At 38.6% G+C, this 23,813-nt stretch overlaps 2 protein-coding genes across 3 annotated transcripts; one reads left to right on the top strand and one right to left on the bottom strand.

Moving 5' to 3' along the window:
• The first annotated feature begins 4,809 nt into the window (after positions 1-4,809).
• Positions 4,810-10,903, top strand: LOC306863033 (serine/threonine-protein kinase D-like). 2 transcript variants are annotated; one of them, XM_079406185.1, is made up of 8 exons: positions 4,810-6,218; positions 6,303-6,338; positions 6,464-6,495; positions 7,941-8,084; positions 8,216-8,408; positions 8,627-8,759; positions 9,059-9,166; positions 9,440-10,903. In XM_079406185.1, exons 1-4 carry the CDS (start codon positions 5,921-5,923, stop codon positions 8,004-8,006), a joined length of 432 nt encoding a protein of 143 aa, XP_079262311.1. In that variant the 5' UTR covers positions 4,810-5,920; the 3' UTR covers positions 8,007-8,084; positions 8,216-8,408; positions 8,627-8,759; positions 9,059-9,166; positions 9,440-10,903. The 2 variants fall into 2 exon arrangements, with proteins under 2 accessions (XP_079262311.1, XP_079262310.1); XM_079406184.1 differs by lacking the exons at positions 4,810-6,218; positions 6,303-6,338; positions 6,464-6,495 and adding an exon at positions 7,421-7,708.
• On the bottom strand, positions 10,077-14,499 carry LOC306863032 (uncharacterized protein). The gene is made up of 13 exons (XM_079406183.1): positions 14,089-14,499; positions 13,629-13,654; positions 13,218-13,302; positions 13,035-13,125; positions 12,478-12,566; positions 12,250-12,377; positions 11,485-11,536; positions 11,282-11,379; positions 11,049-11,185; positions 10,895-10,960; positions 10,735-10,781; positions 10,510-10,658; positions 10,077-10,431 (listed from the first exon to the last, which is right to left on the bottom strand). Exons 1-13 carry the CDS (start codon positions 14,109-14,111, stop codon positions 10,154-10,156), a joined length of 1,269 nt encoding a protein of 422 aa, XP_079262309.1. The 5' UTR covers positions 14,112-14,499; the 3' UTR covers positions 10,077-10,153.
• Positions 14,500-23,813: the final 9,314 nt, after the last annotated feature.

Raw genomic sequence — 23,813 nt, 5'->3', positions numbered from 1 at the left:
TGCGTAAAAATCCCAGTAGATCAGCAGTTTTTGAAATACTCAGACCAGCCCGTCTGGCACCAACAACCATTCCACGTTCAAAGTCACTTAAATCCCCTTTCTTCCCCATTCTGATGCTCGGTTTGAACTTCAGCACTTTGTCTTCACCACATCTAGATGCCTAAATGCATTGAGTTGCTGCCATATGATTGGCTGATTAGCAATTTGTGTCACCAAGCAATTGAACAGGTGTACCTAATAAAGTGGCCTGTGAGTGTATGGCTGTGTCCAAATTCAGGGTCTGCATCCTTCGGAGTACTCATTTGAAGGATGTTACGTCACAGCGCCGCGACGAAGGCTGTCCAAATTCGTAGGATCCTTCAAATGCGGCCCACAAATACGTCCTCCTTTTCCCCGAATTGGAAGGATGGGTGTGGTGGATCCTTTCCCGTCCTACCTATCCCATAATTCTTTTCGGCAGAGCGTAATGGCGGACGAAGCGAGCGGTAGCGGAGTGGGAGAGTAGTTTCTCTGACAAAACAAGCTAAAGTTTATGCTTCGGCTCAATGAATTTGTAGGAGAAATTAGTAGAATACTTAAAAACAAATAAAAATAGGCTATAATGGCTTACCTGGATGTGACTGTCTTGTAGTCTGATATAAAAAACTCTCCGACAACGAGCAAAGAAAGTATTTAATTGCTTTATTTCTTCCAAAATAATTCAAATGAGGAGAATAACTTTATAATAACTCTTTGTTTGTCCATTTTCCCGCTTCTTGCTTGGTGCTGTCACGGTTGCTAGGCGACAGGATATGAGCAACGGGTAAGGGAGGGAACTGAAAGAAGGGTAGGTTGTCCAAATTCACAAACACCGACTTCCGGGTTTTGCAATAGGGTCTAGCTGCAGACATAGGGCGAGTGGAGCTCCACTCAAGAGCGGAAATACGTCACCTCCACTCGCGACGCGTCCGCCATGTTGGTCCGGGCAAAGGTGAGTGGAGCTCCACTCAAGAGCGGAGCTCCACTCAAGAGCGGAAATACGTCACCTCCACTCGCGACGTGTCCGCCATGTTGGTCCGGTAGGCGAGTGGAGCTCCACTCAAGAGCGGAAATACGTCACCTCCACTCGCTATTTATTAATTGTTATATACACATGTATAAATGGTGCTTTGCATATAATGTCACCTCTTTGTACATAATGTTGATATTTTCTGTACTTTTATCTTGGCATTAATAATAATAAACTAAGCTTTTACGGTTTATGACACGACAGCGCTCTCTTTATTATTTTTTTGCCCCAGCAATTTGCACTACAGACATAAAACCATAGAAGTAGGTTTAAAATACACATTTTGAGGTCCTCTGCCTTTTGTTCATGTTTATTTTTTAACTATACATATTTCAACTACCAATGTAACATTCCATACATTTTAGAAAGTAAACACAGTGTGATATTTAGCAGTGAACATTAAATGAAACATTTGTATTTTAAGCTAAATAACAACATATACCTTCTTTTTTTTAAATATATATACATTTTTTTTTTTTTGTTATATTAAATTTTGTCTGGTCTGTTTTTCGGTGTATGTGGTATAATCTGTAAAGCATGTTGGTCAGCCTGTTGTATATGTGCTATACAAATGAAATTAACTTGAACAAATCAAATAGTAAAATAATGACTAATTTCCACAATTTAACAATTTTAATGGAGTAAAAAAAACAAAAAAAACAACATCTTACACTATATTGAAAACATGAATTGCAAGTAACCAAAATTGTTACAGTAAAGACACACTGTGTGCGCGCATATACACACTCTTTCACTCTTTGCCTGTTCCAAGACCTCCATCGTCTGTAAAGCAATCCCAGCTACAGTAGTCAAGGTGGTCATCTGAGGAGTAAAACCCCAAAAGCACTCCCCGTTGTCCATTTCCCTGGTAGCCATCCCCACAGTCTTTGTAAAGCTGGCTGCACTGTAGGCGACTGCACCTAGAGATGGTGTACGGCTTTCTGTACATTTCATTATGTCTCTTTGAATATATTTTCCAATTCACTACACCTGTTCAGAATCAAAACACAGTTATGACAGAACATTAAGTCACAATTCAGACAATAAATGAACATCTTTAACTGTCAAAAGTTTCATGTTGGAAATGGAAGAGAGTAAGATTACCCACAAAAAACAAGAGGGGGCAACCACACTTCTTGAACTCACTATCAAGCCAGCTGAAGTGTGCCTCCTGTTGAAAATGCTCCTGGCTGACAATGTTGTTAAATCTCTGGCATGTCAAATCTGCCTGAGGATTGCAGAGCAGCCATCTGATATGGCATGTCATCCTGAACATAAGAACAGTTGTAAGGTAATTCAAAACAATTAACATTAAACATTTTTATGTTAACACTAAGACTTCACTTACAATGGTGAAATCAAATGCTGCCTCCATAGTTATGTACCAGACATAATATAAAAGCATAAAGGCTGATATTTTGCCATGTCTGTGTATGAGCAAAAATTCACAAAGATTAATAAAAATGAGGTGCTCAGTAATAGCGTTAATGGGCATAATGGACATGGTGTGGACACAATGGATGTTGTGTGGACATCAATAAACATCCTGAAAATGAGCTTGGCAACTCACCATAACCATGAATACTCCACAGTCAATCCCAAAATGTTGTAGGGGTAGTCCCTGTTTGAAGAAAGAACACCCATTTTGAAGAATTTACAATGATGGTCAACCTTATACATGTTGTTCTTGTACATTTTCATTGTACTGTAAATGAATATTACCTCAACATCCAAGCCTGACTGTTCTTCCCATGGCCCAGGAATGAGCTGTTGTGTAACAGCCCTGATAAAAATCAAGACAGCGTTACGAGGAATATTTACAATTTAAATACACAGAGTATGATTCAGCTGGGGAACACAAACAATGCAGAACATTCAGTGTTTGGTTGAACAAGAAATGCCAACAATGCTTACATCCTCTGAACGTGAGGAGGTTCTATATCTGTGCAGTTTTCCTAAGCAGCATTGAAAAGTCAGGGGAACGTCACTGCCAAAAGTAGTTGCATTAATGTGGGCAAGTCAGGGGAACATGACTGCCAAAATAGATCATCCTGTTGTAACCTCAAGATGTCTCGGTAGGGCTTGTGGCCAAAGCCTTGTTCCCGCTGTGCATACAGTGAATCGAGGAACAGTATTCCTCTTTTGAGTGGCAGCATCACCTATGAGAATAGTCTTGGCAATGAGATAACTTGTCAAGTGGAATATTCCAATAAGTGTTGCAAAAAGGAATCTTCGTATGCTTCTTTTTAACATCAACGGTGTAGCTTGACAAACTTTCTTAGAATGCATGCATCACTTACACATAGCAAAAAATGCCCTTGTGTCCACAGTGGGAATATAAGTGCATCTTTCTCTGTGGAGTCGACCTTAAAGAAAGCATATTATGTTGCCAATTCAAATCAGTTTATTTATGGGTAGGTCCTTACAGGAAGACTGTCTAAAGGGTCACAATTCAAGGGTGGGAGCCATGTTGGGGGGATGTGGAGGTCCATAATAAAGATATTTTTCCCCTACAGAAAGACAGCTGACTTACTTTCTTCATTGTACTACACAGAACTCACATAGGTCCCACTAAAATATAGATTGCTGATGGCAGTAAGTGTTGCACAATGCTGCCCACAATGGTATGAAGGGCCAACATCTACAAGGAAAATGAAACACTTAGACTTATTGATGCTAATATTAATTAATGCCACTGCATTTGATCTGAGAGTACCATTCACCTATCCCCAACACTAAACTGCTCCCAGTTAATAGGCATTAGTTCAACATTGCTCGCTAGAAATGTCTAATTCCATCGTGTTCATTCATCCATTTGTGCGTAATTTCATCCAAACCCTGTGCGTTCTGCTTGCACTGAACGTTACGACAGCGTCAGTTCACCATTGTAGCAATGATAAGATAAAATTACCTGAGTTAAAGTTTGAAGAACTCACAGCGACGCCATTTTGAATTATTTATGTGTGGAGGTGACGTATTTCCTGTTAGCGAGTGGAGCTCCACTCGCCCACGGTATGCAGCCAGACCCCTCTCGGGTTTTGCGGACTTCGGAGGATCCCTCCTCCTTCAACCGGGTAGGAAGGATCCAAAGGAGGATGCAGACCCTGAATTTGGACACAGCCTATATCCCAGTATGATGAACTATAGGACTACAGGCGAAACGGACTCAGATTAAAAGGCATCAGATTAAAAGGCATCAGGCGAAACGGACTCAGATTAAAAGGCATCAGGCGAAACGGACTCAGGACAGGTAGAGTGTGACGTATCGCGCTGCCCCGCCCCATGTGACGTCACACGCACGCGGTTCAAAACAAGTGGTGTGGAATGGTTGAGGATGGCGGAAGGAGGTAAGCCGCTCCTGATATATTCTAACAGTTTCATTTAAATGCTAAACTAATTAAACTGTATACAGAGGAGAACAGAAATATGGAAAAGTTGAAGGTGTACGAAAATCTCAGACAACAGCTGGATAATCGTATGTAATGGGCTTTATGCTGTAATAATACAATTATATTACATAGAGTGTATCTACATGTACATGGATTGGAAACTTCTGCTAGTTTTATTCACTTCTGCTTTGCCTGATTTGCAGACGAGCTTACTCAAAAGGGCTTTGATGCCAGAGTAAAGGATTTATTGCTTGAACATGGTGCAGAAGGAACATCAGGTATCCTGTTTTTTTATCTTTACAGATTACCAAGACATATATTCATTTAATTAATTTTCTTTTATATACTATGTTTTTCTTGTTAACATTCTAGAGTCGAGCAAAACAAAAAACCAGAAGGCATTCATGGGTAAGATGATAAAAATGTACAGTGTCCTTCAGAAATGTTGTCACTTTTGGTAAATATGAGCAAAGTGGGCTTAGTCTTTAACTTTTAAAGAGGTCATGGCATGCCTTTTCATCATTCTGATTTAAACATATCTAAAATCTGTGGGATGACCTGATGAGGAGAGCCCAGTAGCGTAGACCTCTGAATCTGAAGAATGGAGGAATAATCTCAGATTTTTTGGTGGGAATAATGGGGATTAAAGTATTAAAGACACAAATATAATTGAGGAACAAATAATTGGTAGTTAATAGTAAATGTTTTTTCTTTTTTTTTCTTTTTTTTCATATGATTAATAGATATGTCTTGGGTGATTATTTTGAATAAAAGACCAAGAGGATAAACACACATTTTCCCATACCATGGTTTGCTAATGTAGAAAAAATCAGTTGAAAGTCTGTTCAGCCGTCATTATAAAAGAGTTGTTTTGTTTGCTTTATTGCCAGTTCTTTAATTTCAAAGTGACTGTTTAATGGAAATCTGTCTGTATTACAGATGCAGCACAAATTTTTACCAAGGCAAAGCAATTAATAAAACCACAAGTGAAGAAATGCCAGTTTCCCCTCCGTCAAAAGGGAAAACCTCTTTTAAAGGTTAGCTGTGGTAATTATTAATTCGGCTTAAAAAAACACCAACTGACTGATCTACTGCTTTGGCTTTTTATTGCTATTCGTTAGCTATCTCAAGCCAAATTGCTGAAATGCTAATTAAAAGGATTATTATTCTTTAGCTGAGACTACAATTTCTGACTCTAACTAGTCCTAGGGATTTCAAGCTAGAAACACCAAACTTGGGTCAGACCTATCTATCTAATCTAACGGTCTGTCTATCCAAAATTATATTATAAAAGCTTTAATAATTACTAAACTAACACTAAACTGACTTAAGTTTTATCAAGTTTTTGTCAAACTTTACTGTCTAGTTTATTTACAATTTAATTGTGCCATTGTGATTTGTATTTAACATGTTTGTGGGAAAATTAAAGCTATTTGAAGGTAAATTAAAGGTAGCCTATTATTTCTCTTGATACAAGATAAAAATGGCTCCCATGGAGTGGAAACCAAGAACTGCAAAAAAACCAGGCAGATATCAAAAAATCATCCTCGAAGAGGCTCCGCCACGGATAATTGTCACAGGCACTGAGGGGTATGATGAGCTCCTAAAACTTGGCCAGGAGACATTTTGGTCAGACAATGAGAGAGAGGGGAGTGTGTTTACTCTCTGCCAAGCAGATGGGACGAGGTGGACGAAGGAACAGTTCGATCAGGAATTTGAATCTGTGGCAGAGATCCCATCCATCTGGAAGCGAATGTTTTACGTTGGACGTAGAGAAACGGGTATTGTAATGTTTAAATTACATGTCGTGCGTAATATACTTGTTCTTGTCTTAATACAGTACAAATTGCATGTTGTATCTACAGATGTCATTTGCCTTGATGAAAGCAGTTCAATATCAGGTATGTACCATAAGTTTTGATGACACATTTTAAATGTCTGTTTTATGATACATAAAAGTTGCTCATTAATTATATTGTTTAGTATGTGTTCCATTTATTTATGTTTCACTCCCTTCTTTTCCAAGGAACTGGTGAAAGTGAAGTGGACTCATCTATGGTAACTTCAGTTTAGTAATTTTGATTTGTAAATAAAGTCTTACTAAATTATTACTGTTGAATATTTGGATGTTTAAATAAGACAAATGATCTTGATGGTTGTTTATAGGATTTCCAGCCAAAGAGATCCAGATTTTTAGGAATATATACTGACCAAAGTGTAGCGAGGGGCTTAGGTTCAGGTCTGCGTGCTGGGAGATCAGAAAGCGCTGATCCAGTTCCAGGTTCAGAAAGATCACGTTACATACCTACATACATGCATAAATACATTAATTCATTCATTCATTTATTCAGACAAACAATAAGTGCTGATCCAAATTCAGAACCAGTTGCAGTGAAATCCACTAGTGCTGATAAATCCTTGAAGGAGTAGTTCACCCCAAATTAAAATTGGATTATTTTAAATAATGTAAAGTGCAACATCATAATTTGGAGAGGATTGCGGTCTGAGATAAAAAAAAAATGCTCATGATTTAATTAACTTAATCAGTCTGCTGTTGTATTGTAACTGTTACTCCTGGTCAAAAACTTCCATAATTTTATATATGTGGGCTTAATTTTTTTTTACCAGTAATTTGTGTAATGGTGAAAAACATGAATGTTTATCAATGCATAAAATGTAGTAGTGCAAACAAAATAGGTCCTTCTTGACTTCTGTTGTCGCAATGAACTGTCTATGTGTAGAAAATTGTATAAACATTGTGTAACGGTGGTGGCCGCCCTAGCTTAGATAAGCTCTAAAAAGAAATGTTCGGGCGCCAGCCAGGATTAACCCTGACAAAATTTAAATTAACTCAGGATAGCAAAAAAACACAGCCCACCTGTTACAATACTAATTTACAACACCAACAAAACAAAGTCCAAGAAAAAACTCTGTTCACAAGGGGAAGATTTATTCTGTGACATCCATGTTCACTCTGAAATCCGTGCAGAAATTGCGTCACGCAAGTTTGCAGTCATAAAGGCAACTGGAGAGTGTTGCAGGTTTTGTAGAAACCAGGACAGGTGGATAAACAGCCCTCACTTGTCTTCCGAACAGTTTTACTAAAAGCAGATGATCGTGCTGTGCAACGCTAGAAGTCACGTGAACTTCACGACGCACCAGACATCGCTCACAGGAAGCAACAGTTCGACAAGCGTCAGTCTTTCTACTTTGTATGCCGTCCACTCGCTCTTACTACTGCAACCTTACTGATGACGCACTTTTTTCTCAGGTATGACACGCTTCCTTATATCCTACTTCCTTCCGCTGTTAATTGAAACACTCCACCCCAGTCACACAAAGTGAAAGTAAAATGATTTCTGTGGCACGGATTTTCCGCATTGCCACAATTGTTACTTTTTCCCTTTTGTGTTTTAAGTGGAAAATTAATACGATATGCCACAGCATGAGGGTGAGTAAATCATGGCAGAACATTAATTTTAAGGGGCTTTGACTGATTTCAGAACAAAGTCCAAGTGGATACACGCCTCCACAACTTGTTGCAGAGAAACCCATCCAAGAAGGCATAGGATGTGAAGACAAAGGTGGATGTCCACAAAATCAAGTGTTTTATGTGTCGTCCAATGTTGTCACCATATTACCATCATGTAAGTAATATTGCCAACCAAGACACAAGTTTGCAGTATTTTTTGTAAATTAAGATTAAAGTGGATAATATATTTTTTAAATGCATGAAATGATAGCATTTTTTTTTACATTTCAATTTTATTACATATAGTATATGTTCCGCGCCTACCATATGTGGATGAGTCCCTGATCCATTACAATGAAGAGAACCTGCTGGGTGAAGGTGCATTTGGAAAAGTATATAGAGGTTACTTCCAGGGCACACCTGCTGCCATAAAAAAGATTCTGTATGGTACCGCAGGACTACCAGACCTAGACATCCAGCATGAGATTCTTGTCTCACTGTAAGATTAATTTTCATCATTAATTCTGTCTTCTAATTAAACATACTTTTTTATTTGATCTTATATTAACAGCTGGGAAGAATGGAACAGTTGGCAATAACAATATAGTGCATTTCTACTGTGTGCTAGTTTTATTGTTGTCATTTTTTAACAGTTTTGCTGTGGATAGGGTTTTGACAATTTGCTAAATGTCTGTCACATTTCATTGTAACTTATAGGCGACTGAGCCATCCCAATATTGTTCGACTCATGGCTGCAGCCCGCACTGACAATGCCTTCCTGCTGGCCAATGAGTATATACATGGCACAGCCCTGGATGATGCACTACACAATGACAATTCTTGTGTTAAGGTAAAAAAAAAAAAAAAGGTCACATTTTTCATGTAACATGTATGAAATTTTCATGTATGAAAATTGTCATAATATTTAAGGGGGGTGCATTTAATACTTAAATGCCAAATCAAAATATAACAAGAATACATTGAGGGAGATCCAAAGCAATGCAAAGCAGACAACATAACCTTTAAATTGTCTCAGACTGTGTATGTGGTGAAGGTTATGAAGTTTTGTGTATTTCTCTCTTCAGTGAAATGTCACTTTCAAACTCTTTTATAAGACTGTTTCAAATTTGCATTGTATTTTTTTGTCAGCTTGAAGGAGATGACAGTTATTTTGTTGCCCTTGACATCTCAATGGCCATTGAGTACATTCATTCAAAAAATGTCATCCATCAAGATTTAAAGCCAGCCAATGTTTTGGTAAGACATTTTCTATTTAACTAGTAAGTACATGTAGATAACATACAGTGGTGGCCAAAATTATTAGAACACTAGTATTTTTATCAGCTAAATATGTTTTTAAATCAGTTATTTCTATCTTTTGCTGTAGAAGAATCCAAAAGAACTGTGGCAACATCTCTGCAGCAAAAGACAGAAATAACTGACTTAAAACCATTTTTTAGCTGCTGAAAATACTACAGACACCGCTGAATAAATGTAATGTTTTAAATCCTATTTTGTTACTCAAAACAGATCGAGCAGTTATCCAAAAAGGCTGTACTGACAGATTGGGGCCTTGCCAATATCAGGGACACCGTTGTACTACGACAAGGAAGCAGATTTATTGGTGGAGGCATAGGGCCAATGGGTGGAACCTTTCTTTACATGGCCCCAGAGTGTCTAACTGAATTTGAACAGGCTTCCATGAGTTCTGACATCTGGTCTCTTGGAGCAACATACCTGGAGATTTTCACGAAATCAGTCCCATGGACAGTAAAAAACCAGAGAGTTGGCCAGTCTAATGGCCAAAAAGGTGCCACCAAATGCTTTACAACATCTCAGCGACAAGTACACGTTTATTGCTACAATGTTGCACTATGATGCAGCATCAAGACCTGACGCTTCCTCTGTGGTCCTGTCCCTAAAAACAGTGGAGGGGCCAGATTTAAAGAGCCGTTATGGTTATGAATGGTAAATGTAAGGAATGTGAATACCGAACATCTGTTAGACTTTACCTCAGTTACATGGACAGTGTAATTAGTTTTTTGCCAGTTTCAGTTTGGTAAAACAACATTATATTCACAGCCATTCTCTCTCTGCCTAAGACTGCTGGTTTGTATTACTATTCGTTACAATTCATGTTGACATCAATAAACATGTTCAGCATCTTCATTTGTAGCAATTTATTGAATAATTTGGACTCTTTATTTGCATTTTTTTTGGATAAGCAGTTACAAAGGCCCTGGCTCACTGGCCAGTAGCTGATATTTCATTAGCCTCTGCAAATGTGGATGGAATGGAGATGCCTCTTGTTTGAAGGACTGTGGTGAATTTCTCCACCAACATGAGGTAAGCTGCCAAAGACCCTTCTGGTGATGATGGGAAGTTCGTGTTTTGTAGAATAGTCTCTGATATTGTTCGGAATACTTCATTTGCCACCAAAAGAGGCTCATCTACTCCACAGACAAGCTGTTCTGCATATGTCAGGAGGTCTTCGTCCACTTTGCAGAGCATATCAGCGAAGCCTGCAGGAAAATAAAAATTCATTTTGTCACATTGGCTACTGCTTTTCTGAACCATTTTAGTTAAGATGAAACCGATACCTTCGGGTGGGGAAGTAAAGAGAAGGTCTGGTTTCCCAAATGGACCTGGAACATTCCTTTGCTTCCGAATGTCGTGAGTGTTCCACAGTCTTTGCTCTATTTTCAGCTCTCTCTCAAGAAGGGGAAGGTGTGTATATTGTAGGCAATTTCTGTAGGTTAACATGTATTGTTTGTTATTTTTTATGAAATGTAAACAGATACATGAGGGCTGACAAGTTAACTTACATCTGTACAGGATTGTCCAAATCGAGCATGCCAGATTCCATCATGGCCTAAAAACATTTTTTTTTTTTTAGAAAAGTGAAAAAAAAAATTATCTTTAATTTATCATCAATAAGCATGTGCCATACATTCAAACTGATTTAAAAAATAAAATAAAATTCACCTCAAATGTCAGCTGCCATTTTTTGATCCATGTTTTCTTCAGCATACTATTGAAGCATTCAGCTCGCTAATAAAACAAAATAAATGTTATTTCTTGTTATAAAAATATATATTTTGCATGCATTATAATATATAATAACATTATGCTCACATGCCTGATTATGTACTGATGTGCCCACTCTGAAGGAGTCTCGTCCTTGATCACCAGACTCCCGAAAGTGAAATGCCACTTGCATCTGTCTAATGAGAAGATTTTCCTTTCCTCTGTCTGCTCTTATGAATCGTGGGCAACCTAAAATAAAAACAATATTTTTAATAATAGTACTTGTGTACAGATATGAGAAGGTCTCTCCTATCATGTCTTTTGTAAGACATCAAATATACGTACCACTGTGTTCCTGAATGGCATCAAAGTAGTACCTTGCAACAAAGGTTTGCTGTCGGTTAGAGGTGCCAGCCTTAAGCCAAATAATTTTCCGAGAAAATCTATTAAGATAATTTCAAGTAGGTTTAAAAAAATAAAGGTTAGATTACATCTCAGAGACTAAATTTACGAGGCAATGAACTTCATTAAATGTACAGGTTGTATACCCATCAATGCCAAGATGTACCCAGATTCCAAAGAATTTCAATTTGTCATTTCCTACAACAAATTATAAAATATGCATCACAAATGTATTTTATTTAATCAAAACATCAGTCAGAAAACTAGTTAATGCTTTACTATAAACTCTGTTTTTGATACCTATATGACAAATATAAAATGAAAAGGCGTCATGCCTCAGACTATACACATAATTTTTTTAAATAAGAAAGGTGAACAGTGGTGTAAATCTCTACAATGTGCTATCTCTACCTGTCGGTTAGACTACAACCCTCACCTCAATGATCTTAGCTGGGTCCATCAAAGCCCATGCTGTCCAATCCTGTCTCAATTTCAACACCCTCAATTTGCAAAAACATCAGCTTATCCTGTAGTTTAAATTCATCAATAGCATTATGTTCAAATTGTAAGGGAGGGGTGCCCAAACTCGGTCCTGGAAGGCCAGTGTTCTGCAGAGTGTACTTCCAACTTGCCTCAACACACCTGCTGGGAAGTTTCTAATGGAGTATACCTAGTAAGAGCTTGATTAGCTGGTTCAGATGTGTCCAACTGGGGTTGGAGCTAAACTCTGGAAGATATCGGCCCTCCAGGACGGAGTCTGGGCTCCCCTGCTGTAAGGCTTCCCTTAACCCTAACAAATGTCTCTGTTGATTTTCTTCATATGATTTTGAAATAACATGGGGAAAAGAGTTTGAGTTAATCATCCCTTTAATAACATTATTCATATTTACTTAATATTTAATAATATTTACCATCAATATGCCAAGTGTTATTTGGTCCACGGCTGAAGTAGTTTCTACGTTCAATTCTTTTTTTCCCGGGACATCTTCCAAGAAGACCACTGGCATCAATTTCTTTCATTATCACAGCCACATCATTCCTAGAAAAATAACAGACAGAACATATTTAGTACTGTATATGGGGAAAAAAACAAAAAAAAAGCTAGACCACATCTTTAAAAATACGGTTAGTATAGGTACCTGTAGCAAGGCTGGATTCCTCTGACATCACGGACCCGTTTGTGCATTGCACGGATTCCTTGCCAAGGTGACCAATGCATCAGCTCACTCTAAATAAACATTATTTTGGATTATTACCACAATAAGTATTTTACACACACACCCAACAGGAGCAGGATTGGACAGGAATTGTCAGTGGGGAAAGTGAATGAACAGTGCTCTCTTCCACTCTCAATACCCATGACTGAGGTGCAAGAAAAAAATGGCTGCCCACTGTTCTGGGTGTGTGTTCACTATTCACTGCTGTGTGTGCACTTGGATGGGTTAAATCCAAAGGCACAAATTCTGAGTATGGGACACCATACTTGGCCACGTCATGTCACTTTCACTTAAGAAAAGCCTTATTGATAATATCTTAAACTATTATCAGGGGTTTTACCCTAATATATAAGCGATAACTTAAGGCAGTTTGTTGCAGCTGACTGCAAGCATTTTGGAAAATGACTGTAACTGAAATCAGAAGGTTAGTGGCTTTCCAGGAGCAGCAATCCAGAGCACTGCTTTATGACATACTGTACCATAACAGCTTGGCGAATTTCATTGTGGGGTCTGTCAAAACTTCTCCGTTTCAAACCAAGTGATTTTAGCAATCTTCTTAGGTGCCTTTCACTGCAAGATTAAAGCATAAGATACCGTGAACATTTTTTTCATTTGTATCTGGATATATTGTACATTTAACATCAGTAAAGCTTAATGATTACCTGATTTTGTATCCAGAAGCGTCAAGAAAAGAGCACATTTCTCTTTGTTTGAAGCCATTGTCAAATAACAACTTTATCATTTCATCTAAATAAGTTAAGGCTGTATAAAGTTTCAACATTCATTCAGTAGGATAGCAAACAGAATGTTATAGTACTACAGCTATATAACAATACATTTATAATATAAGCCAGTGGCTCTCAAGCCTGTCCTGGAGTACCCCCTGCCCTGCACATTTTGTATGTCTCTTTCATCTATCACACCTGATTAAACTCATCAGCTCAATAGTGGAGACTGCAAGGCCTGAAGTGGGTGTGTCAGATACAGGGAGACATACAAAATGTGCAGTGCTGGGGGTACTTCATGGAGAGGTTTAAAAACCACTGATATAAGCCATCTTTAATGCAGGATACTTATCTCCGTATCCATTCTTGATTGACTGAAACAAACAAATAAAAAAATACATATTAGTTATAAGACAGAACCATTATTTTTGCAAAATCATTTAATTCAACAACTGATAGTGTTAGACTAGGGGTGTCAAACTCAATTCCTAGAGGGCCGCCTATGGCCTTCCTATGTCTATTTGCCTCTTTATAATGAATCGCTTATTGTATTCCTCAACTGTAAGTCACTTTGGATAAAAGCGTCTGCTAAATGAATAAATATAAATATAAAGAAATGTAAAACCATGGTTATTTTTCGTAAGGATAACTTTACTAATGTTTGCCAACATACAAGCTAGCTAGTTGCAATATTACAAACGTTTTAAACGTGCACACAATACTTGTGAAATGCATGTTCTCCTCTGTATACAGTTTAATTAGTTTAGCATTTAAATGAAACTGTTAGAATATATCAGGAGCGGCTTACCTCCTTCCGCCATCCTCAACCATTCCACACCACTTGTTTTGAACCGCGTGCGTGTGACGTCACATGGGGCGGGGCAGCGCGATACGTCACACTCTACCTGTCCTGAGTCCGTTTCGCCTGATGCCTTTTAATCTGAGTCCGTTTCGCCTGATGCCTTTTAATCTGAGTCCGTTTTGCCTGATGCCTAATTGTACGAGACCTGATGTCGTTTTTCCTGAGACCTGAAGCCTTTCAGTCTGAGGCACGACACCGTTAAATTTTATGGCTGAGGTCTGAGGATGTCCTAAAATGAGGTCTGAGGATGTCCTAAAATGTACACCGTACTTATGGATTGTTTTAAAGGAATAGTTTACCCCGAGTGCACAGCGCAAGTGCACTCGGGGCATGTCCGAATTTTGCTAGTTTAAGACTGGAAAACGGTCGGCGCGCCCGGGCGCATGGTCTAAAAGGGTTTCACCTATTCGCTTAATGAGTAATGGGTGTTTTTGGGGCGTAACGTTCAATAAACCAATCAGAGTCTCATCTCCCATTCCCTTTAAGAGCGAGTTGCCCTCGCGCCATGGCGGATTCGCTATTTAAATGGTGGAATTTTAAGGCGCACAGACTGAACGCGCTCCAGAGAGCAAACGGATCTGCTCATGCGCGAGCAAATAGGTGGGCTAATTCTGATACATGTAGAATACGCAATAATATTATTTTACACTGTAATCCTGGACCCGCCCAGAGGCGCATTTTCTACTAACGCGCTCTTTAAATAAAACAGAAAAATATATAGCGCCATCGACTTTAGACTTAGACCAGGTTTGAGTTGGTCTATGGCGCAGTCTATTTTCAGTTCCTCAAAATAGCAATGTGCCAACAATGTGCCTGTACACACCTCTTTTTTTAGACCAGCACTCCCATGCGCGCAAATGCATTTGCTATTTAAACAACGCGGAGCAGGACGGGAATATGAGAACTGCGTCGGGCTGAAACTAGCAAAAACACTTGCGCGGCGCCTTGCACCGGGTTTATGATAGGGCCCAAAATCTATTAAATTCAGAGGACCCCATAACAAATATAACAGCGCCCTCTAATGTCAGACATAACAGTTCCTCATTGTTGAAAGCGACTGGCCCTGGCACGCACTACCACGCCCGCTTTTGGCCCGACAGTGGAAACGCTATTGTCTTGTACTTAGCCTATATGAATGAAAAGCAAGTGGACTCATATTGCCAACATACTGTCTATAAAGATAAAAAAGTAAAGTGTTAACTAATTTATTTAAATGATGAATTAATGATTTGATTCTCTAAAGCCTACTGTATCGTATTTGATTCCTAGTATCCCTAAATTACCAACATGTTCAAAGCATTGCTGTAAAACACAATGGACTCCACAAGAGCTCTGAATGTCCTGTGGTATCTGGCGCCAAGACATTAGCAGCAGATCCTTTAAGTCCTCAAGTTGTGAGGTGGGGCATCCATGGATCAGGCCATCCCATATGCTCAGTCAGATTGAGATCTGGGGAGTGGGGAACCCTGCTATCCTGCTGAAAAAAGCCAATTCCATAAGGAAACACCATTGCCATAAAGGGGTGTACGCGGTCTGCAGCAATCTTTAGGTAGGTGGTGTCAATATAACATCCTCGTGAATGTCAGGACTCAAGGTTTCCCAGCAGAACATTGCCCAGAGCACAACACTACCTCCACTGGTTGAGTATCAAATATGATACTCAACAAAAACACATATACAAACTAATATTTAAATATTAATATTAAACTGTTCACTGTTTACAGGGTTAGTAATGACTGTTAGTGATAGCTGAGGAGAATGCAGTAGTGACTGTTACTGTCTGTCTATTTGCTGATGTTATTTTGAGTAAAAAATTATATTTTTTTTATATATCCGAAAAGACAAAGTAAAGACATTAATTGTCATTAACAGATACTATTGAGTTCATCATTCTTTTATTCTCACTGGACAATATTCAGTAAGACAGCATCACTCAACTGAATTTTTTTCAACCCAATTTTCTTGTGTGATACCTCATGTCACTCATACAGTAAATGCCAAACAAATTTGAAAATAATAATGGCTCAATGGAGCAGACAATGTTCTTGAAAATGTTTAAGTTGGAAGCTTTAGCATCCCCCATAAAAAAAAAAAGCTACTGGTGATTGACAAGTGGCAGAATGCCAGATTAAAATGACCTCAAGTGGACAGGCAGATGAATTGATTCATCATCTGTTGGTCACACCGTTAAAGCGATTACAGACACAACGAGGAGGATATATTGCACAGTGCACACATACATTCACCAATGACACAATGGTTGTCTCTGTGGAGAACAGACCAAGAAGAAGATCTGTGAATGAGCTGCTGCCTCTCATTAGCAGGATGGCCAATCAACTGTCAGTCCTAATATTTAAAATGCACCATGTCCAATCGGTGCTATTACATATTATACGGTCCCTCTTAATTTTTCTGTTTACTGCATTGCTCAAGGACATTACTCTTGCCTTCATCTTCGATTACACAATTAAAAGCATATTTAAAGACTTTTTTTTTTGCTTGAAAAAAAAGAAAAATTGAATTAGCATTTAAAAAAACAAAAAAAAAAACAACAGATTTTTGCAATACATCACTGCCAGGATTTATAAGCTTCATATTTGTTGTTTTCAGTGTAGTTATTAGAGAAATTAAATCATTGTTTCAAATCATTGTGCCAAAGGGCTGACATAGGAATAGTTCACCTAAAAATTTAAATTTGCTGAACATTTACTCACCCGCAGGCTATTCAAAATGTAGATGAGTTTCTTCATCAAAACAGATCTAGAGAAATTTAGTATTACATCACTTGCTCAAAAATGGATCTTCTGTAGTGAATGGGTGCCATCAGAATGAGAGTTTAAACAGTTTATACATCGCAATAATCCACAAGTAATCCACACAACTCCAGTTGATCAATTCATATGTCTTAATGATAAATTTGTTTATTACAAACATGCAGCTTTTTACTTCACAAGATGCTAATTGATGGACTGGAGTCATGTGGATTACTTGTGGATTATTGTGATGTTTTTATCAGGTGTTTGGACTCTCATTCTGATGGCACCCATTCACTGTACATTATGCACTGGTGAACACGTGATGTAATGCTAAATTTCTCCAAATCTGTTTAGATGAAGAAACAAACTCATCTACATCTTGAGTGGCCTGAGAGTGAGTAAATTTTGAGGTGAACAATTTCTTTCAGAGAAGATACTAAATTTATCACTATACAGGCCTCAATTGGAATGTAAATGAGAGAGATATTGCACCAATTTCAAATGGTTTTTGCAGCATAGTAACATACCTAAAATACACTGCACACAAAAATTTAGGGAACACTTGATCATCACAGTATAACACCAAGTCAGTTAAAATTCAGGGATATTAATCTGTCCATTTAGGAAACATAAGTGATTGTGAATCAGTTTAACTTGTTTAGGTGCAAATGAAAGCGACAAAACTTGTAGTAGAGAGACAAGACAACCCCCAAAAAGAAAATGCCACAGCTCTCTACTTATCTTTCCTGACTGATTTGTCTCTAGATTTTGTTGTGTTAGGGTCATTCTCACTCCTTCTCAGTTCAGGGTACTTCTCACTAGTTCTCCAGGCACACTTTCAAGAGCATGGAGGAGATACCAGGAGACGTGCCATTATACAAGGAGAGCTGGACAGGGCCGTAGAAGGGCAACAACCCAGCAGCAGGACCGGTATCTGTCAAATTGTCAGAAACAGACTCCGTGAGGGTGGCAAGAGGGCCCAACATCCTGTACTGGGACCTGTCCTCACAGTCCAGCACCATGCAGCTCGATTGGCATTTGCCAGAGAATGCAAGAATTGGCAGGTCTGCCATTGGTGCCCCATTCTCTTCACGGATGAGAGCAGGTTCACAGTGAGCACATGTGACAGATGTGAAAGTGTCTGGAACTGCCGTAGGGAATGTTATAATGCCTGCAACATCATCCAGCATGACCAGTTTGGCGTTGGGTCAATGATGGTACTGGGAGGAATATTCTTGGAGAGTCTCACAGACCTTCACATGCTCTTTACTTCTATATACATAAAAACGGTACCTTTTTTGTGATCCTCCAACCCAATGTCAGACCTTAACACTGGTGCAGGGGGCCCTTTGTTCCTCTTGGTGCATGGCAATACCTGGCCTCATGTAGCCAGAGTTTGTAGGCAGTTTATAGAGTATGAAGGCATTGATGCATTGACTGGCCCTCACATCCTCCAGACCTAAATCCAATTGAGAACCTTTGGGACATTATGTAACAGAGCATCCGAAGCCAACAAGTAGCTCCACAGACTATCCAGGCTTAGTGAAGCTCAGTGATGCCCTGATCCAGATATGACAGGAGATCCCCCGGTACATCTCATTAGGAACATGCCTAGACATTGTACAGGCATATGGGGGGCATAAACAGTATGTTATTGTTGACTTTTACATTATGAGTTGATTTGATAAAATTCATGCAAGTTGGATTAGCCTGTAATTACTTTGATTTTTGGTGTGATTTTGAATCCAACTTTCAGTGGGTTGATGATTTTGGTTTCCTTTGACCATAGTAAGATTATTTGTTCTCAATGATTTACACAATGTGTAGGTAGAGATTTTCAACATGAATATTTCATTCATCAAGTGCCAATGTGTGATTCAAGTGTTCCTCTCATTTTTTTTTCTTTTTGCGCAGCAAAAATAATTTAAGTTAAATTAATTTAATTTAATAATTTAATAATTTAATTAATTATTATTTTTAATAATTTAAAATGATTTAATTTTAAATTAAATGTTCCTTCCCGGTGGAATGACCTGCCCAACTCAATCCGAGCAGCTGAGTCCTTAGCCATCTTCAAGAATCGGCTTCCATCTTTATTTGACCCTATAACTCTAGCACTCTCTATTCTAATTCTATTCTTTTTAAACTAGCTTTTCTAATCTTTTTCTATTCTATCTATTTGTTTTCTTTTTATTTCTTAATTAACAAAAGCAAAAAAGGCCTCTAACACTGGCCTGCTGTATTCTTTTTCTATTCTATCTGTTTTCTAATTATATGTTATATAATAATAAAAAAAAAACTTTCTTATGTGGACTGCGTTAAGCTAACCGAGACTTGTTATAGCACGTGCATATCATTGCTCTTTTGCTGATTTTGATTGCTTCCATTGTCCTCATTTGTAAGTCGCTTTGAATACAAGCGTCTTCTAAATTACTAAAATGAAAAATGTAGATGTAAAAATATTTGACCTAAATGGTCAATGATATCAAAACAAGTATATAAGAGTTGTGATAAATTACAATACTTTTAGTAAATCTTTTGGTGTGCTTGACAGGGTGAATTTTGGGCTTTTCTGTCCTTTTTCTAAAATGAGGCAAGCTCATTTATCATCTCCCCCAGGAAAGATGTTTCTTGTGTCCCCAGTTGCCCCTTAAATCAGCCTGGCCACCACTACACCCACCCTGTCCAGCCAGCTTGACACACTCGTAATGATGATGAAGTGGCCTCACACATTTCTGTGTGTGTGTGTGTGTATGTGTGTGCAAAAGAAAGTCCAATAGAGAATGTGAAAGGGCCAAATACATACAGTAGCAGCCAAATGTCTGGGCACACATGACTGAATGCTGTTATATTTCATACATTTTAATGGCTATTATTAGATTTTTTGAAACCCTTGTGCATGTGTGTGCAATAAATTTTACACCTTTCTATCAATAATCAGGGCCAACAGCAGGCATATCCTGCAGGTGTGCTCGTTTTTTTTTTTTTAATCTTTCAAGCTTAAATGCTACTCTGTTTGATTAGCAAATTAAAGTGATACAAAACCACAAATTTCAGCAGATCTGCTGTGTGGTTATAAGGTTTAAGATAGCGGAGCTTCCCTTTGCAAAATGCGGTAAGTGAAAAAATCATGTATAAGCGTATGATTCCCTAATCAAACACACCTGATTCAATTTACCAGCTTCTTAAGCTGTGTTCCACTTCACTTTTAGGCACACACTCACAAACATCCCCTAAGGCCTAAGCCAGGGGTACCCAAACTTGGTCCTAGAGGGCCGGTGTCCTGCAGAGTTTAGATCCAACCCCAATAATACACACCTGAACCAGCTAATCAAGCTCTTACTAGGCATACTAGAAATTTCCTAGCAGGTGTGTTAAGGCAAGTTGGAGCTAAACTCTGTAGGACACTGGCCCTCCAGGACTGAGTTTGGAGAGCCCTGGATTAGATTGTCCAGTGCAGCACAGTATCAGCTGCTAAATTCAAATTTGCATTCGTGCTTTGGCTGGAGCTCAGCCAGAGACAGACGCGTTTGTACAACGCTGCATTATAACCAATCACACACACGATTCTGTTGAGCTTATGAATGCAATGGCCAATCAGAGGCGTTCAGATGAGTCATCGCTGAAAAGCTGTGTTTTGTTCACTTGCTTGCTGATTGAATTATCTGGTGAATTCTCTCATCAGAAACAATGTAAGCAAGATATTAATTTCACAGTGTAAACAGCTTCAGTGATTTTAATGAGAGTTCTTGGCAGAATTGTTGTAATTCAGCCACATTGGAGGGTTTTCGAGCATGAACCACCTTTTTAAGGTCATGCCACAGCATCTCAATAGGATTCAGGTCAGGACTTTGACTAGGCCACTCCAAAGTCTTCATTTTGTTTTTCTTCAGCCATTCAGAGGTGGATTTGCTGGTGTGTTTTGGATCATTGTCCTGCTGCAGAACCCAAGTTCGCTTCAGCTTGAGGTCACAAACAGATGGCCAGACATTGTCCTTCAGGATTTTTTGGTAGACAGCTGAATTCATGGATCCATTTATCACAGCAAGTCTTCCAGGTCCTGAAGCAGCAAAACAGCCCCAGACCATCACACTATCACCACCATATTTTACTGCTGGTATGATGTTCTTTTTCTGAAATGCTGTGTTACTTTTACGCCAGATGTAATGGGACACACACCTTCCAAAAAGCAAACACTTTTTTCACACAGGACCATGTGGGTTTGGATTTTGTTTTCCCTTCATAACCCCCCCCCCCCCCTCATTTAAAAACTGCATGTTGTGTTCACTTGTGTTATCTTTGATTAATATTTAAATTAGTTTGATGATCTGAAACATTATAGTGTAACAAAGATGCAAAAAAATCAGGAGGGGGCCAACACTTTTTCACACCACTGTATACAGTGCTATTGTGGCTGCTGTATGTCACATGAAAAGCATGACCCCCCCCCACGTGCCACCTCAGAAATCATTAGTGCATGCACCCACCCAACCCCATCTATCTATCTATCTATCTATCTATCTATCTATCTATCTATCTATCTATCTATCTATCTATCTATCTATCTATCTATCTATCTATCTATCTATCTATCTATCTATCTATCTATCTATCTATCTATCTCCAATACAGGGATAAGCAACTCTGGCCGCTGTCCAGCAGAGTTTAGCTCCATCCCTAATCAAACCCACCTGAAAACTCTACCCCAAATTTACAGGATTGCCTGAAAATTACTGGCAGGTGTGTTAGGGACGGAACTAAACTCTGTAGTGACATAGACCTCTATATGTGATTACTATCTGAGTGCAGGACCCACTGAAGCTCCGCTGTAGTTTGAGACCGTAATCCATTCCGTAGTTTATAGCTGTCCTGCTCTTTTCTCAGCGTAGCGGATGCTGCAGCAGTACTGTGTATGCAGACGGTGAAGCGCGCACGGTAGTGAGAGGACTCGGCAGTAGGGGGACCTCCTATCCACCGCAACCCGGTCTTTAATTCCGTTCACACTGCGAGACCCCATCAGAGTCCACCGCTGAGATCCACACAACCTGCACCGTTACGGATTTAATGTTTTTAGCAGGCTGTTTTCCAGAAAGTACTGTGTTTATCTACGCCGTGAAACTCTCGAGGTAAGGAGCGTGTACGTAATTGATAGCTTAGTTTCATTCAATTGTTGGACGCTGTGTGTGCTTTGCTTGGCTCCCGCACTGGTTTGGACGTAGGCTACTGCAAGGATGATTTCCAGTACGCAGATTAAAGCATATGTGGTGTCATTATGTGTTATTGTCTCATCATCTCTCAGTGTTTTATCTGGTGAGAAGCGGTTTAATTCTCAACATGTCACTGCAATCGATCCTACGGCTGCGGGGAATTTGGACCGCACTCAAGTGACCATAAGGAGCGTCAGTGAACTGTTGATTGTGAGACTGTTTTAGTCTCATCGTTGAATTTTGTACGTAGAACGAGAGAACATTATGGGTGTAATGTGTTACACAGATTGACTTTAAAGTGTTTTATACGTCTACGCTTTTGGAGATTGAAGATAGGGACGTGGGAAGGTAGAAGTTATTACGCACGCATCAAATGCAAGTACACAGGGAAAACCCGTCGTAATAAATAAATCGATCTGTTTCTGTAACATTAACTGTATCAGATTCAGGCAATTATGACGTCATGTAGTATTGCGTTCTAGTGCGTAACTGCAACTGCAGGCGCGCGGAGAGGTTTCCATGAAGTACATTGAACTGCTTGTGTTCTGTAACTCTTTCATTTTATATTGACACACATTTTAGACTAACACTCACTGTAAAACAATGTTTGTAACTATAGGAAAATTAATAGCTAAAAATCTTATAGTATACATTTACCATATATGAAAAAACAAACAAACATGAAGGCTATGTATAACAATGTATGACATTTTCCTGGTTTTTTTTTTTTGTTTGTTTGTTTTTTTTGTAATGTATGAATGACCTTTATAATTTAAGGGAACATTTATATTCAACAAGTCAATATTAACGATACAAAATGCATACTTTTGAAATTAGGTTTGACCTCCGTGTGACTAAAATTCTAAAACTCTCACGAATTTATTCATGTGTATATATATATATATATATATATATATACACACACACCGTATGAATGAAGTACTCTGGAAATGTGTGGATTTATAAGTAGCTTTTTATGTTTAAGATTTCATTGGGTCACATTTCCTGTTACTATGTGTAGACCTATCCGGTTGGTTCTTTAAGCAATTTAATATAGTAGATTCTGCTTTGTAATAGAAAATGGAAGTGAAAGAATGAAGTAAATTAATAAACTATGTGACCGGTTGACACAAATGCAACACAAGCAACGTTTCAATGTTTCCATAATACTTTTTAATGTCCTAACCCTAAACATAACCCTCACACAAACCATTTTGCATTTTTATTTAAATTTTATTTTTTTACATTTTTACTAAGACATTTAGTCATTTTCCTAATGGGGACTGTTGGCTGCTCCCTTACATTAGGTTCCCATTTACAATCAACAGTCATTTTATTCAAATCATAGAGCTGTGTGTGTATTTGTGTATGGGAGAGAACTTCTACCTCCACAGACCACACTGCTGCAAATTCTTCATTATTAGGCTGCTTGCATATCTGTTGCTGCCAGGCAGACCGTCACATTCTTTCTCCTCATCACTTTATCTGTCAGCCAAAACACATTGAGCATTAATCAAATATTTCCACTCTCATTCAGTATGAGTGGTAATAGGTGGCCAGTTCAGCTCTATAGAACGCTCTAGGACTTACAGTATACTTCCTATAAAAAAAATGCTTAAATATTTCATTTGTTTATTATTTGTAATGCACCCCATGAATGGCCATCTGCACTCAATCTTTGAGGAAATATTTTTTTTAAATTGTTTTT

This window comes from Barbus barbus (assembly GCF_936440315.1).
Source record: "Barbus barbus genome assembly, chromosome: 44".
NCBI classification, from domain to species: domain Eukaryota; kingdom Metazoa; phylum Chordata; class Actinopteri; order Cypriniformes; family Cyprinidae; genus Barbus; species Barbus barbus.
This window is presented reverse-complemented; position numbering and strand designations above follow the sequence as displayed.